We start from the raw sequence: 13,903 nt of genomic DNA, 5'->3' as shown, positions 1-13,903 counted from the left end.
ACAGAGCCGGGACCACTGGCTGCCTCGGGGCCCTGTCTGGGCCGGGGGTGGGGGGTGGGGTGTCAGCCCCGCAGCAGCGCCTGCAGCTGGTGGGCCATCTTCTCCAGCTTCGCCTCGATGGCTGCCAGGCTCTCCAGCTCCTGGTCCTAGGAGAGAACACCACGGCTCCGGCAAGGACTGGGCCAGCTGGTGGGCGGCGCAGTCTGCCAGATGGGCTGTGCCGCTGGCCAGCTGTGTGGCCTCGGAAAGGCAGCTTTGTCTCTCTGAGCCTTAGGGCCTTCATTCATACCATGGGGATGGGGGATGCTGCCCTGCTGGGATTACTGAAGGTTACTGTGCACAAGAAATGGGAGAGGGAACAGGGGCCCTGACCCCACACAGCCCCTGGTGGCTTCAGATCCAGACCCGCCTCTTCCTGAATAGCTCTGGGCAGACATGCGGAAAACGATGCCTCCTTGCCCTCCAGTGCTCCTCCCAGGCCCCTCACCCCAAGGCCCAGACTGGCAGTGACCCCAAGGGCGAGGCCAGGCTTCCCTGCCGGAGGGGCTGTGGGCCTTTGGTACAGGCTCTAGGGGATGAGAGCTGTCCTCCTCTACCTGCTGAGGGTGGGCCTGGATCCTTGGTCCCCAACATAGGGGGCCTCCAGCTCTGGCTGCCAGGGTGGTTCAGGGCAGAGGACCCTTCTGGGAGCCCTGCTCTGTGCCCCAGCCTCGGGAAGATTCCAGGACCCTCTGAGCCCGGACTGATGCCCACAAGCCCATGCCCCGGGACTCGGAGCAGGAGTCTGGGAAGGCCATGCCCCCACACCCAGTCTTGACTTGGGGAGGGCGGTCTTCGAGGGGTCTCTGCCCGGTGCCAGGCTGTGGAGGACGCCCACTGGGGCCGCTTGGAACAGATGGACGGTGCTTGTCATGGAAATAGGGACCCTGGAGACTTCTGTCTTGGGGTAGCCCCCGGGGCATAAATTCGGTGATGCTGGAGCATTTGTAAGAAGACCCTTGGGCAGTGTGGAGGAGACCCTGCCCTTGTCCTGTCCACGTGGCCCTGGGGTCCCCATTTCCCCGCCCTGCAGTCCAAGCTCGCTCTGCCTGCGGAGAAGACAGGCTGGCAGGCACCTCACGGCACCCGGCTCTCTCCAGCTTCTGTGGGTGAGGAAGGGGGTGGTCAGAGGTGCCCTCACTTGTCCTGGTCCAGAGCTAGGGGTGGAGGGCAGTCTCCCGGGGACGTTGACAGATGACCTCTCCTAGCTGCAGCTGCCCAGGAGTGTTCTTCCTCTCAGGCTGCCAAGAACCTGGTCCCCACAGAGAGAGGGTTGGCACCCGGGGAAGGGACCACACCCTAATCTGGAGGGGCAGTGAGCACTGGGGCCACGGAGAGGTCCCAGCCCCCGCGGGGCCCTGATTCCTACCTGTGCACTGAGCCTGGACCACAGAGCCCTCAGGCCTCCTCCAGCTCCGAGATGGCTTTGCCAGTCTGCCACAGACCCCAACTTGTACCTCCTCACCTCCGGGGCTATGTCCCAGCACCCCAGTGAGCTAACCAAGGATCCCTGGACACGGCCAGTTTGTGAAAGCTCGTGTGCGTTCTGACCATAATAATGAAGTAAGCAGAAAGGACTCTTTACCCCCCTTTCTCAAATGGGGGAAACACAGAGGATCAGAGAAGGGCAGCAACCTACCCAAGTTCACACAGCTAGGAAGAGGCAGAACCCGGGTCTTCTGGAGCATCCGTGCCCCCTCCCCCACTCACCACCAGGTGCTGAGGTCCCACTGGCCCTGGCACTGCCCCAGGGGACAGAGGCAGGGTCTGAACCTAGGAAGGGGGTGTGCCTGGGCTGCCTGGAGGCCAGGAGAGGATGCTGCTGGATCGGCCCGCCCTCAGGAGTTTCCCAGGATGCCACCTGTTCTTTCAAGACCCCTCCTCCCAGGCCCCCCGGCTCTCTCGGGGCCAGTGGGCTCCCCCCACCCCCACCCCAGATGAGACCCTGCCAGGTCCTGGCCTTTCCAAGCCTCCTCTGTCCACAGCTCCACTCTCAAACCCGCAGAGTCCCTCTGTCACCTCCAGGGCTGAGACCTACTCAGTGCCCCAGGGATTGGCTTCCCCACCCTCTCCTGCTCCCTCGATCTGAACATTTCCCTCTCCTGCCTGGGGCACTCGCCCCTTGCCCTGACCCGCCCCGCCCCTGCCCCAGCGCTGCCCCAGCTGTGCCCGGCTCCCAAAAGCCCCCACTCCCCTCGCCCCCCGCCATCTATGTGCCTCTCTCTTCTCAGACCCATGGGGACTGACTGTGTCCCCTCCGTGGGGCAGGGGGCTGCGTGTCTACCTGGCCCACACTCTGGAGGCCTGGCCTGGGGCTGGCACCCGCCCCATACCAACCTCCGGTCTGCGGTTGGCGCTGCCCTCCTCTTCCTTCTTCTCCTCCGGGTAGCTGCGCACCTGGAGGGGCAGGCCCGCCTCCACGCTGTCCTCCTGGGAGGACGGCCTCCAGCCTCGACGCAGCTGCAGCTCAGGGCCCCCGAAGTTGTAGGCCCGGGCCCGGAAGGAGAGCTTCATGGAGCGGTCAGGGTCATCCTCCTCGTCCTCCCCCTCCAGCCGCTTCTTGGCCGTCAGCTCCTTGGCCAGCTGGTCCATCCTGCTCCATTGCTTGGCGTCCTCCCACTTCTTGGAGAGCTGCTCCTCCTCCTGGTCCCGCTCCAGCTCCCTGTTCTTCCCACCCCGGAAGGGGCCTTGAGGCGCCTCTGCCATCTCCTCCTCCTGCCGGGAGTGCTCCCGTTCCCCCTTCCCCTGGGGGCGCTGAGCCTCCTCCTCCCCAGATTTCCTGGCTCCATCGACAGCCAGAGCCTCGGACCAACCTGGAACAGCTGGTAGACAAGAGCAGGACATTGAAGGAGGGACCACCACGTCTCCTGGTCCCTGCCGCTCCCGGGGGCCTCTCTGTGGTCGTCGCTGGGACCGCAGACCGCCCTCAGGGTCCGTGATTCCACTTGGAGGAAAAACCATCTTGATAGAGCACTTTGCAAGACCCTCTCAAAGCTCTGAGGAGTGGGCTGGCTGGAGGCTGCCTCTTCTGTGCGCCCTCTCCCCCGGGAAGCCCTGATCCAGGGGCCACCCGGCTGGGGAGGGAGGAAAGGCCCTGAGAAGGCCCTCATGAGTTGCCAGGAGCTCTCATAAACCCTGGGTGAAGCTGACACTGTCCCTAGACCAGCCTGTTTCCGCCTGTCATGCTGTCCGTCTGTTCCCGAAGCCCACCCACCCACCCAGCCTGCAAAGCCCCTCTCATCTCCTGGCTCGGAGGGGAGGGGCTTCGTGGAACAGTGGGAGATGCAGGGTTTTGGAGTCAGACAAACCTGGGTTGGAATCTCAGCTTTTACTGCAAATTAGCTGTGTGACCTTGGGCAAATTACTTAACCTCTCTGAGCCTCAGTTTTCCATCTGGGAAATGGGGATACTACCTACCTTTCCGGGTTGTTGTGAAGGTGGAATGCAATTGCAGATGCGGTCCTTCTTCCCACCCTCCCCCTCTCCCTGACACACTTGTTAAGGTCTCAGACATCATACATACCCTCGCCCCTCTGGATCTCCTTGTAGCCAAGGCTTGGGTGGGGGTTAAATGCCTCGGTGGGGCCTTCTTCTTCAGGGACAGCCTTCTCTGCAGCCTCTGCGCCCTCCTCCTCTTCCTCTTCTCGCTTGGTCTGCTGCCCTTGCTCTGCATCCATGCCCTTCTCTCTGTCCACCAGGCCCTGGGGGGGGCTCTCACTGTCTTCCTCGGCCTGTGGGCCTGGGTGTTTCTGGCTGGGAAGTTTGTCTCGGGGGTCGGTGTTGGCGGCCTCCTGCTCCCCCAGGGCCTGACCGTCCTCCTCGAACTTGGACCCCTGGCCGGGCTCCGGGGAGGCCTGGGGCCTGGCTTCATCCGTGTCTCCACCATTCTCTGTCTCTTTAGGATCTCCTCTTTTCTCCGTAGCATCCTTGGAGGAGGCTTCTCCCGTTGCCTCTGCAGAAACAATAGTCAGGCCCTGAGGACCAGGCTGCACACGGGGTCTCCCAAGAGCCCGATTTCACAACTTGGTCCTTGTATCTTTTGGTTTCCATCAAGTGCGGCCCAAGACACTCATGCCAGGATTAGCATTACCCGCTCTGTGTCTGGGTTTGATCTGAGCACAATTGGGAGATGTTTCTTTCTTTGGAATTCTACTTCTTAAAGTAGGAAGTGATTAAACAAAATAAAACAAAACAAAACAAACAACCACCACCTTGAAAATGACCCCAGAATTGAAAATGAGGACATCAGCTTAATTGCTGTATGACCTTGGGCAAATATCGTAACCTCTCTGTGTACAAGGCACCAGTACTGCAACTTCGTTCTCCCTTCCACGTGAGGCTTGAGTGTCCTGCGGAAGTGCCCAATTCCTATTTGTACAGTTTCATTAAAAGGCATTTTCTGGTGGCTGCCTTTTCACCAGTGAAAATCCCTCCCAGCTCTAGAACAATTACTGTTGGACCAAGCGCTACCAAGCGCATTCCACCGTTTGTCCGGGACCCCAGGTGATGGTGTTCCCATCCCTTCTACAGAAACTCTCCCTCTGACTCTCAGACAAGTCACATGACTTCTCCATGCTCACACCCCATAAGCAGCAGGGCCTTGGATCCAAGTCTCCAAAGGTCAAGTACAGGGTGCTCTTTGCGCCGACCCACAGCTGCCTCCCCCATGAGAGCTTCCAGGTGGCCTGGATAGTAGATGTCCACTGAGATCCCTGGTCCTAGAACCTGGCCTATCCACCCACCTCCCACAGGCTAACAGCAGGCCCCGCAGGGGCCATTGATGACTGCTTCTAGGCAGGAGGATGAGTACTGGGGCATCCCCTTGATCTAGCCCGTGATCTCTTTGACCTTTAGAAGCTCTCTGGCTCCAAGAAAGATGACCCAGTTTCATTTAGTGTTTGAGATCCATTCTGGGGTCCTCCTACAACAGGACTCTCCCACAGTGTGACCAAGTCCCGGGTAGACAGGTGCTGCGTGGCGGTGGGGGTGGGGGTTCTGCTGCAATGGACTCGGAAAATCCAGCATCGAGCCTGCCCTCCTGCCAGGCCAGAGACTTCCTGCCCTGAGTGTGAGCCCCTATGGCGGGCAGGCGGGACTGACCTGGGACTCTGGAGTGAGATAGACCCAGATTCCCATCTCTAGTTACACTGCTTACCTTGGACAAGGTACTTAAGCCTCTCTGGGCCTCAGTTTCCCCATTTGTACAGGGAAGATCAAAATGATAGCCAGGTACTTTATAGTGCCTAAAGGAGGGGTCCTTGACCCCAGGAATCTCTGATCTTGTAGCTACTGTTCTGGTCTCCCACTCCCCTCCCTCTCCAGCCTCTGGCTAGACCCGCCGGCTCTGACCTTTCAGCACGGCCTGGTCATCCTGTTTCTCCAGAGCCTCTGAGAGTCCATCCTCAAAACTGCTGTGTTTCTTCTGATGTGCCCTCTCCTTGGCACCTGGTATGAGAAAAGGGGAGGGGGGAAGAGAGAAAGAAAGGGAGGAAAAAAGTCCCATTTAGCCACGCCCAGTCTTGGCGTTTTTGTGAGCGTGAAGGCTTCCATGTCCTTATCTGTCAACGGCAGGTCATGTTGCAAGCCTGCCTAACGGGACATGGAGGGGGCAAGAGCTCCAGGTGGGGGGGGGGTGCTGGCTGCCCCTGCCCCCTCCCAGCTTCCCAGCTGGGACCCATCAGGCCGCCACAGCACCTCTCCACACTCACGTTTCTCCCCTGGGGAATGAGAACAAGCATTGTCTGCCACCTTGGACAGCCACAAAGACTCAGAGGGACCCGAGGGTCCCAGGGATGGGAACAGAGAGTGGGGGTCCCTCCCCTCCTGGTAGTTAGGGGGACCCTGCAGCAGGAGATCGCAGTGACTGCTAGTCCCCTCATGGGCAATCTTGAATCAGGCAATCGCTGCTCCCCTGTACCCCATAAATCCAGGTCCTTGGGAGAAGGCCAAGCAGGTGCCTGAGCTCCAGCCCCGGGCTGCCACCTGCTGATATCCACACATCCCTCTCCCTGTGTTGGCCCCGGGCTGCTGCTGCTACTTCCTCTGACTATCCCCATCTGTGCCCAGGTCCAGACGATGGGGTCTCTCAGCCAGGCCAACTCTGCAGACGCTGCTGCGATTTCCCCACGCTGGGACTTGCGGGGATGGGAACAGATGCACCTGCCACAGTGGCTGCAGGCCAGGGAGTCTGCCCAGATTTGACCCCGGGCAGACCTCAGTTCACACTGCCCAGTCACTCCTCGCTCTGTGATCTGGGGTTCGTGGAGCTCTCCGAGCAGCAGGTGCTCACCTACAGGACGGGGCTGCTGCTTGGGAAGCCCTAAGACAGAGGTACTCGGAAGTCGCTTTGAGAGTGCAGAAGAGGGAGTGGACGATGGCTGGGTAGGTGGATGGACAGGCAGACACCTAGCTACATCCCGTACTCTTCTAACAGAAAACAGTGATAGGGACACGTCTTGAAAATGGCTCATATTGGATACACACACATCTGTGTGTACACAGACATTTCAGGACACCTCCTCTTAGAACAGTCTCTGTTGACATTATCTTTAATTATTTAAATGTAATACGTTAGTCATTCAATATTTAATTTTGAAATTATCATATTGCAATAAAATATTTAATGTTTAGCTAAAAACAAATCCCAGCAGGGTCAGTGGAGATGAAGTGAGAAGCAAGGAGGAGCCGTGGCTCTAGCCAGCACCTGCTCCATGCCGGGCCCTCACCCAGACGCCCGGCACCCATTCTCACAGGTGGCCTGGTCTGTCGCAAGGGTGTCAGAGGGGGGCTTCCCAGAGCTGGGGCAGCTTTCGTGCCTCCCACCTGACCCGAGACCAAAGCCCAGCCCTGAAGATGGGCCCGCACTTCCTTTGGAAACTGATGCGAAATTCCCGACGGAGCGCCCATGCTGGGGTAGAGGCACGGGGCCAGGGGCCTGCCCCTGATAAGCAGCCACTCCCCACAGGGCATCAGCATGGGACAGAGGCAGGGCCACAACCCATTTTTTTTTCCCAGCTTGCCAGGGAGTCTGTGCTTCCTGTGAACCCACGAAGGAATCTGTGGGTGGGCATCTGACATCAGCCTAACTCTCCAGGCTCTGCTTAAATACCCTCAGTGACAGGGAGCTCACTACCTCACAAAGTCACTCCAGTCCCAAGAGCGTCAGTGGATTTTCTTAATCTTTTAGAGAAAGACATTCTTTACTCTAAAACATGCTGAAAGTCTGGTCTGAGTTTGGGGCGCAAGCAAGACCTTGCTGTCCCCATCTACCCTTTGAGCAGAAGCTCACAAGGAGAAAGGGGTCCCTCCTCTCTCCTGGAAACCAATTTGCTCTTCAGTTAAAGGGGTCTTCTCTGCAACCTAGTCTTAAAAGTGTCCCCCAGTGAAATGACTGATCCCCAGAGATGGCGGGTTATTAGGTGAGCTGCATCTGGTCTTGGCATGTCCTTAACTTACTGTGTGACCTTGGACAAGTCACACAACCTCTCTGGGCCTTAGTCTCTTTAACTATATCCATGACAGATTGGACCAGGTGGCAGGGAGGAGCCCACCTTTCTGTAATTTCAGGGCAATAACCAAATCAGAGAGAACTAGGACCTCGCTCAAACTTCCACCCTGGTTTTCTCTCAATTACTGGAATTTACCCAGATTCCTAAGCAGGGACTGGAAAATACCTTGGAGAGCAAGGTCTTGGAGTTCTTTCAGCAAATTCTGATGTCGCAGGATTGAGAGGATCCGCTCATCTGCAATGAAGGAGAGTCGTTATGGGTGGTTTCCAGAGGAGAGCAGAGGAAGAGATTACCATCAACATTTTCAGCTGAGCACAGGGAATTTATTTTGGAGACTCCAAACCTGGGTGGTGGCCGCAAGATCGGGTCTTGAGATAGCGCTGGAGGTGGCCTCCTTCCCAAGCAGCCAGCGCATCCTTTGGCCTCAGGAAGGTCAGCTGCTGGCCGGGCCCCCAGACATCACCTGGGAGACGCCAGCCCCCAGGGGAGGTAGGGGTGTCCTGTCCCATGTGTTTCCATCTCCGTGTCTGCTCGAGGGTCTACTCCACCTGGACTACCCTTTCTTGATTTTTCTACTGATTTCTAACTTTCTCTGAAAGTCCAACCCCGGTGTGAACGGTGGAGCCCTCCAGCAGCTGGGTAAAACTTGACTGCTCAGCTGGAAACACGTTGTTCTTGCCCTGCCCACCTACGACAGTCCTTTACTCATCACAAACCTACAGACTGTCTGCCGGGTGCCAGTGGCTGTTCAGGGCTCTGGGGACATAGCAACACAACATCTCTGTCCACAGGGTGGACAAGGAGACTTGCTGTTCCGGCCCTGGTTTCATTCTGCCCGGAATCCTAGTTAATTGTGCTCCTCTCTGTTCTGTCTGCTCGTCTGTAAGCTCCAAGAGCATGGGGCTGTGACCCTCTCGTCTCTCTAGACCTCTCCCTCACTAGCACAGGCCAGGCCAGGCACTTGACCAGTGACTGTTGGATTAAATCACTGGGTTCTGCCCAAAGCCACACACCCATATCCTCACCCCCCAGCTACACGGGCCCAGCCCCTCCCACCCCCAGCCTTTGCCCGTACCTCCTCGGAGTGTCTCGAAACACTCCTGGCTGACAGGCATGGGGCTGGGCTTGGAGAGCGTGTCAGAGATGACCTCAACGATGCACTTCATCACCTAGGAAGAGAGTGGGGGCGGGCTGGGGCTGGTTTGTGTATGGGGCTCGCCGCTCCCCCCACCGCCCCGAGGCTCAATGTGCCCTGAGGGCAGATTTCTAAATAAGAATATGGGGGCATTTGCTTCTGTCTTCAGGAGTCCATGGATGCCTGTACCCAAGATAATCTGTGTTTTTAGCCAGACAATAATAGCAATAATAGAAATCCTTTATATGGTGCTTACCATGCGCCAGGCACTCTGATCATCTGTCCAGCAGCTGCCCCTCTCCTGTGGGACATGGTGGGTGTGGGTACCCAGTACCCACTAGCAAGTGTTTCTCTAGATGGGGAAGCTGCTGCTGGGCATTGAGGTATGTCTTGCAGAAGTACTTTAGTCTTGCAGATGGCAACAAAGTCAACTCTCTCCAGGGAGTATTTCTGGACTGCCCAGAGACCAAAGACCTTCCCTCGCTCTACCCTGCCTGGAAACAGGACAGGGATCCCTGTCTCCTAAAACCCATGACGTTGTTACATGCAGCGAGTGACAGCCTCACGGTCTGGCTCTGTGTTCCCCCATGGGATGAATCCTATGGCTGGACGAGGGCACACAGCAGCCACATCTGGGTGTCCATCCAAGCAGCCAGATCTCTGAAAGTTCTGTGCAGCGCCCAGCAAGGTGCTGTGGCTGGCCAACCGGGCAGCTGATAAATGCTTATTTGGAGGTAGGGCCAACTGCAGTGCGGTATCCTAGCTGAGTGATCTTGGACACAGGACTTGACCTCTCCGATTTTCTCATTTGTATGATGAGACTTTCCCAGCTCCCCTCCCAGGGTGATCAGAAACAGAAGGGAAAACACTCTACAAAGCATGATGAGCCACACACACCAAAGGAAGGATTCGCAACGTTGAACCTCCTTCAGCTGCCGAGAGCCGGGCAGGAAAGCAGGAAGTGTCAGACATGCATCAGGCGGTGCTGGTGGGGAGTGAGGGGGTGGCAGGCTGGGTCTATGGGATGCCAAAGCAACCCATCCAAAAATTCAGGATGGCAAACCCTCAAACAGTCTCTCGAGTAGTCACAGCATCGTAGGATGGAATAGTTAGTTCTTCACCAGTGGATACAGCGCTCCTGACCCCAGGCTGCTGGGTAGCATATGGGGACCAAAGTGTCTCCCGTAGAGGATCTGGTAGGAAGGACCTTGCAGCCTGCACCCTGCATCGCCCTGCAACCGGGGACCTTACACTGGGAATGTCAGATAACCACCAGGCCACGAGGACAGACTTAGGGAGAGAGGAATTAGGTATGGGTCCCAAGAATGATAAGGAGCTCTGAAGGGAAACTCCAGGTGCCCATTAACCGAGGGCCTGCTTTTCGCCAGGTGCCTCCCATCTACGATTCCATCTCTCACAACTTCCCTCAAGGGAAATACTATAGATGGAAAAAGTGGAGTCCTCTTCAGAGAAGTTAAGGAATTTTACCAAGACCACACAGTATAAGAGTGGAAGAGGCATATACGGGCCTGTCTGCAAGTAAAACACAGGAAATATAATTGAGCAAACAGAGGTTGGAATTGCTTTGATGTTCTGGGTTGAACCATAGCCTCTCCAGAATGGAAGAAAACAGCTCCTGAGAAGTGAAGGGTAGAAATTTCTCTGGGTCACAAGTGGGGTGTCTGCGAGCACCCAGAGACTGCAAAAACAGCCCCAGCCCAGACATGAATGAATTCCAAGTGTGCCCCCCAACAGAGAGTGTCTCGCAGGCTGCAGTGCCCCCCAGCTAGTATCTCCTAAGGCCCTTTCCTGGGTGACATCCCCTGGCAGCCCCAAACGGCCAGAACCCTGGGTGCAGAAGCCATAATCAAGAGTGTTTCCACTGGGGCCCTTTGGGAGATCCAGGGCTGGAGTGCCTATACGGTGGGGGTGGAGATTGCTAGCAGAGTCTTGGGAGGAAGGGACGATCAAAGAGGGAGGCCAGAACCAGAAAAGTGAAGACCGTCCTTGCAGGTCTGGGGACAGCCGCAACCCAGAACCACAGGAAGTGCCCCCCAGCAGCTCAGGCTGGGCATTGCCAGATTTGGAGGGTTCAAAGCTATAGGCCTGGCACCTTGGCCCTGAAGCTAAGGCACAGGCCCCATCGGCAGTGTACCCAGCTCAGAGGAAGCCGGGGAAGTCCCCACAGCAGGACGGCAGGGAAATCTAGCAGTCTTTGATATCTTCTTTTGCAAGCTGTCCCCAAGCTTAGCAGCCGCAGTGCTGGCTCTTGGATTTATGCCAAACTCACTCCTGCAGCTAGCTGCCCAAAACCTGACTGTGAGGTGTCCATTGGAGCCTCCTACCCACCATCACAGGACATCCCCATACCCCTTCTTACCTCGGTGTCCCCTTTATTCATAGGGCTGTTCACAGGAAAGGCTACGACTGGGGGAAAAAAAAGAGAGAGCTGGGGTGACTCTTCTGCTCTGAGGGGAGAGCCCAGTCCTTCCTGACAGGGTTTATAGGGGGCCCATTCACCCCAGTGCTCCCCCTCAAAACTGCCCCTACCCAATGAGATGCTAGGGTTAATTTTGTTTCCCTTCCCTGGCTGCTGCCCCCATGGGGATGGTCCCCAGAGGCTGCACTGAGCTCCCTAACGCTTCCCTTTGGGAAAGCTCCTGCTCTGGGGCCCAGGGGTGGGGTGGGGATGGGGGGAGCTGAAGGCTAGTGCTATGAAAACAAGGCCAGCAGCTGAGTGGGATTGGGGTGGAGAAGGAAGTGGAGAGAGGAGGAGAGACCCCAGAGGTGTGGGGAAAGAGATGAGGAGAGGGAGGGTTGTGAGAGATGATAGGAAGATAGAAGCCAAAGGCAGAAAAAGGGGGAGAGCGGGAGCAGGGAAGAGAAAGAGGCCAGAGTGGGAGCCGGCCACAGCTCTCCCATCTCCCCCAATGACCTTGGCCAGCCATGGCACGGAGCCAGAACTGGCCCAGATGCAGTCGAGATGTCGAGCCCGGATACGGGGTGGGGGCGCCAGGGGGTCCTGTCCTGTGGGGTCAGGAGTTAGGCCCAGAGAGTCCGGTCTGCGGGTTTGGCGCCGAGGCCACTCTGCCGGGTCAGCAGGGAGGCGGGGGGCGCTGTCCGCGGTGCTGAAAACTCGCCGCGCCGGAGGGGAGGGACGACCTCAGGGCAGGCAGGGGCGCCGAGGACCCTCTCCCACGAGACCCCGCGCTCGCTCACCTTGTCCGGCGCAGAACAGAAGCGCCAGGACAGCAGCGGAGCGCATGGCGAAGCCGAGGCGCCGAGCAGCTGGCGGTCTGGGGCTGGGCACAGCAGGCACCCTGGTGAGGGCTGGCTGGACGGGCGACCTCGGAGTGGGTTGTGGCGGCGCTGGCACGGATTGGGGGCGGAGGGCTCAGCTTCCCAGTCTGCGTCTGTCTGTCGGTCCACCCACGAGCCTCTCTCCACTGGGCTCTGGTACTGCAGGATTTTATATACCCCGACCCCGGAAATGACGTCATCGGGACCGCCCCAACCCCTTTTCCCACCCCTCTGGGGGTCCGGCCGCAGCTCGCTCCGCCCTCAGCCTCAGGCCTCTCGGTTCTGGTGTCTGCCGCTCACCTCTCTTGGGTCTGGCTGCGAGGCGGTTATCTGGCTTCCAGGAGGTGACAAGGGGCCTCGGCTAACCCTCCACTCCTCGAAGTTTCCCCGACTTGCTGTGTCCGTGGGCAGATACTCCCAGTCTCTGGGCCGCGTGTTCCTCCAATGTCCCTACGAGCTCTAGAGCACCTACCACGCTCCTGAGTTCCCGCTGTGGGGACGCCCCTCCCCTGATAGAGTCTGGAGGCTGGCTCACCACTCAGGGCTCCCTCAAATATCTCGGGAGTCCTAGAGAGAGGCCTCTCTCTCTCTGACAACCCAGCTTTGTGCCTTCACAATTTGTCATGGTGTATGTATGTATTAATTTGAAAATGTTTGGTCACCATTGCTTCCACAGCGCTGAGTGGGGCAGCTGGCACGGAGTTAATGCATTTAATAGATAATTATTGAACCTACCGATGGAAAGAAAGGTCAAGCCAGGGATGAATGAGTGAATCCAGGGTTCTGGCCATTGTTGGACAGCCCTGGGGGGTGGCGGGGCAGGAACAGGGGACAGATCTTGGTATCAAACCAAAATAAGAGTTGTAGCTTGGACTCATTAGCCCTAGGATGACCTTCTTGCTGCTGGTAACCCACTGTGTCTCACGTCTCTTTGAGTGTTCTCAACATCTGGGTGCTTCGTGTGTTAGGTTGGTTTCTTGGTTTGTGTCCTTCTGCCCTGGGGTCACATTGCTACTCCCAGCCTAGAGGACACACCGGAAGCCCTTTGCCACCTGAGCCCATTGCCATAGTGAACTTGGTAACTGGGCTAGGGTTTGGCATCAGTTGACATTGTCCAGAGTCTCCTTCTCGTGAGGCTCTCCCCGCTTCTGCTGCTGTTATTCCCTACTTCCTGCCCCACCCTGTGCCCACTTCTGCCCCTAAAGGAAGACATGGCAGGAGCCCAAAGGACACTGAAATGATCCTTTTCATGTATTTATTCTTTCATTCAACCACTATTTGTCTAGCACCTACTATGTGCTTTGAACACCCTAGAACAGCACTCAGCTATTCTAGGTGCTGAGGATACAGCAGTGAACAAAGAGACAAAGGTCTGATTCTTATGAAGTTTACATTCTAAAGGGTAAAGACAGGCAATGAATAAATAAAAAGGTGAAATACACAGCTGTCAGGTGGGGAAAGTGCTATGGACAAAAATGAAGCAGGGAAGGGGGATGGGTGTGTTGGAAGGGAGGGGGCTATGTTTTAAATGGGGTGGGTCTGAGAGGTCTTGACCAAGAAGGTTTGTTTCAGCAAAGATCTGAAGGTGAGGAGGAAGGAGGTTGCATGTGTCCAGGGACAGGGGCCTCCAGGTAGAGGGGATGGCAAGTGCAAATGTCCAGTGGAAGGAATGTGTCTGACACGTTCCAGAAATAACAAGGAGATCAAGTGAAAGTGACCTGGAAAATACAGCTGAATAGTAACACACAATCCATCTCAAAAACTTGGAAAATGCACAGAAATGCAGGAAAACACCATACTGACACCACCCAGAGATAGGCATCAATAATTTTTAAGTATATACAGTATTCTATAGTCTTTATTAAGGCAGCTCCCTTCGTAAAGCAGAGTTTCCAGTGAAAGACCTCAGCTGAGCCCTGAC

The 13,903-nt window shown here is 56.9% G+C and overlaps 1 protein-coding gene across 2 annotated transcripts; it reads right to left on the bottom strand.

The window, feature by feature from the left end:
• Positions 1-62: 62 nt before the first annotated feature.
• Positions 63-11,947, bottom strand: CHGA (chromogranin A; the record flags this gene model as incomplete). 2 transcript variants are annotated; one of them, XM_080809260.1, is made up of 8 exons in its annotated part: positions 63-146; positions 2,377-2,852; positions 3,563-3,991; positions 5,389-5,484; positions 7,713-7,781; positions 8,623-8,716; positions 11,063-11,109; positions 11,902-11,947. In XM_080809260.1, the coding sequence occupies 8 exons, from the start codon at positions 11,945-11,947 to the stop codon at positions 63-65; spliced, it is 1,341 nt and encodes a 446-aa protein (XP_080665386.1). The 2 variants fall into 2 exon arrangements, with proteins under 2 accessions (XP_080665386.1, XP_080665387.1); XM_080809261.1 differs by lacking the exon at positions 3,563-3,991.
• Between the last annotated feature and the right edge of the window lie 1,956 nt (positions 11,948-13,903).

Source organism: Martes martes (assembly GCF_963455335.1).
Source record: "Martes martes genome assembly, chromosome: 7".
NCBI lineage: Eukaryota > Metazoa > Chordata > Mammalia > Carnivora > Mustelidae > Martes > Martes martes.
The sequence above is the reverse complement of the archived record's forward strand: the minus strand, read 5'-3'. Positions and strand labels throughout refer to the sequence as shown.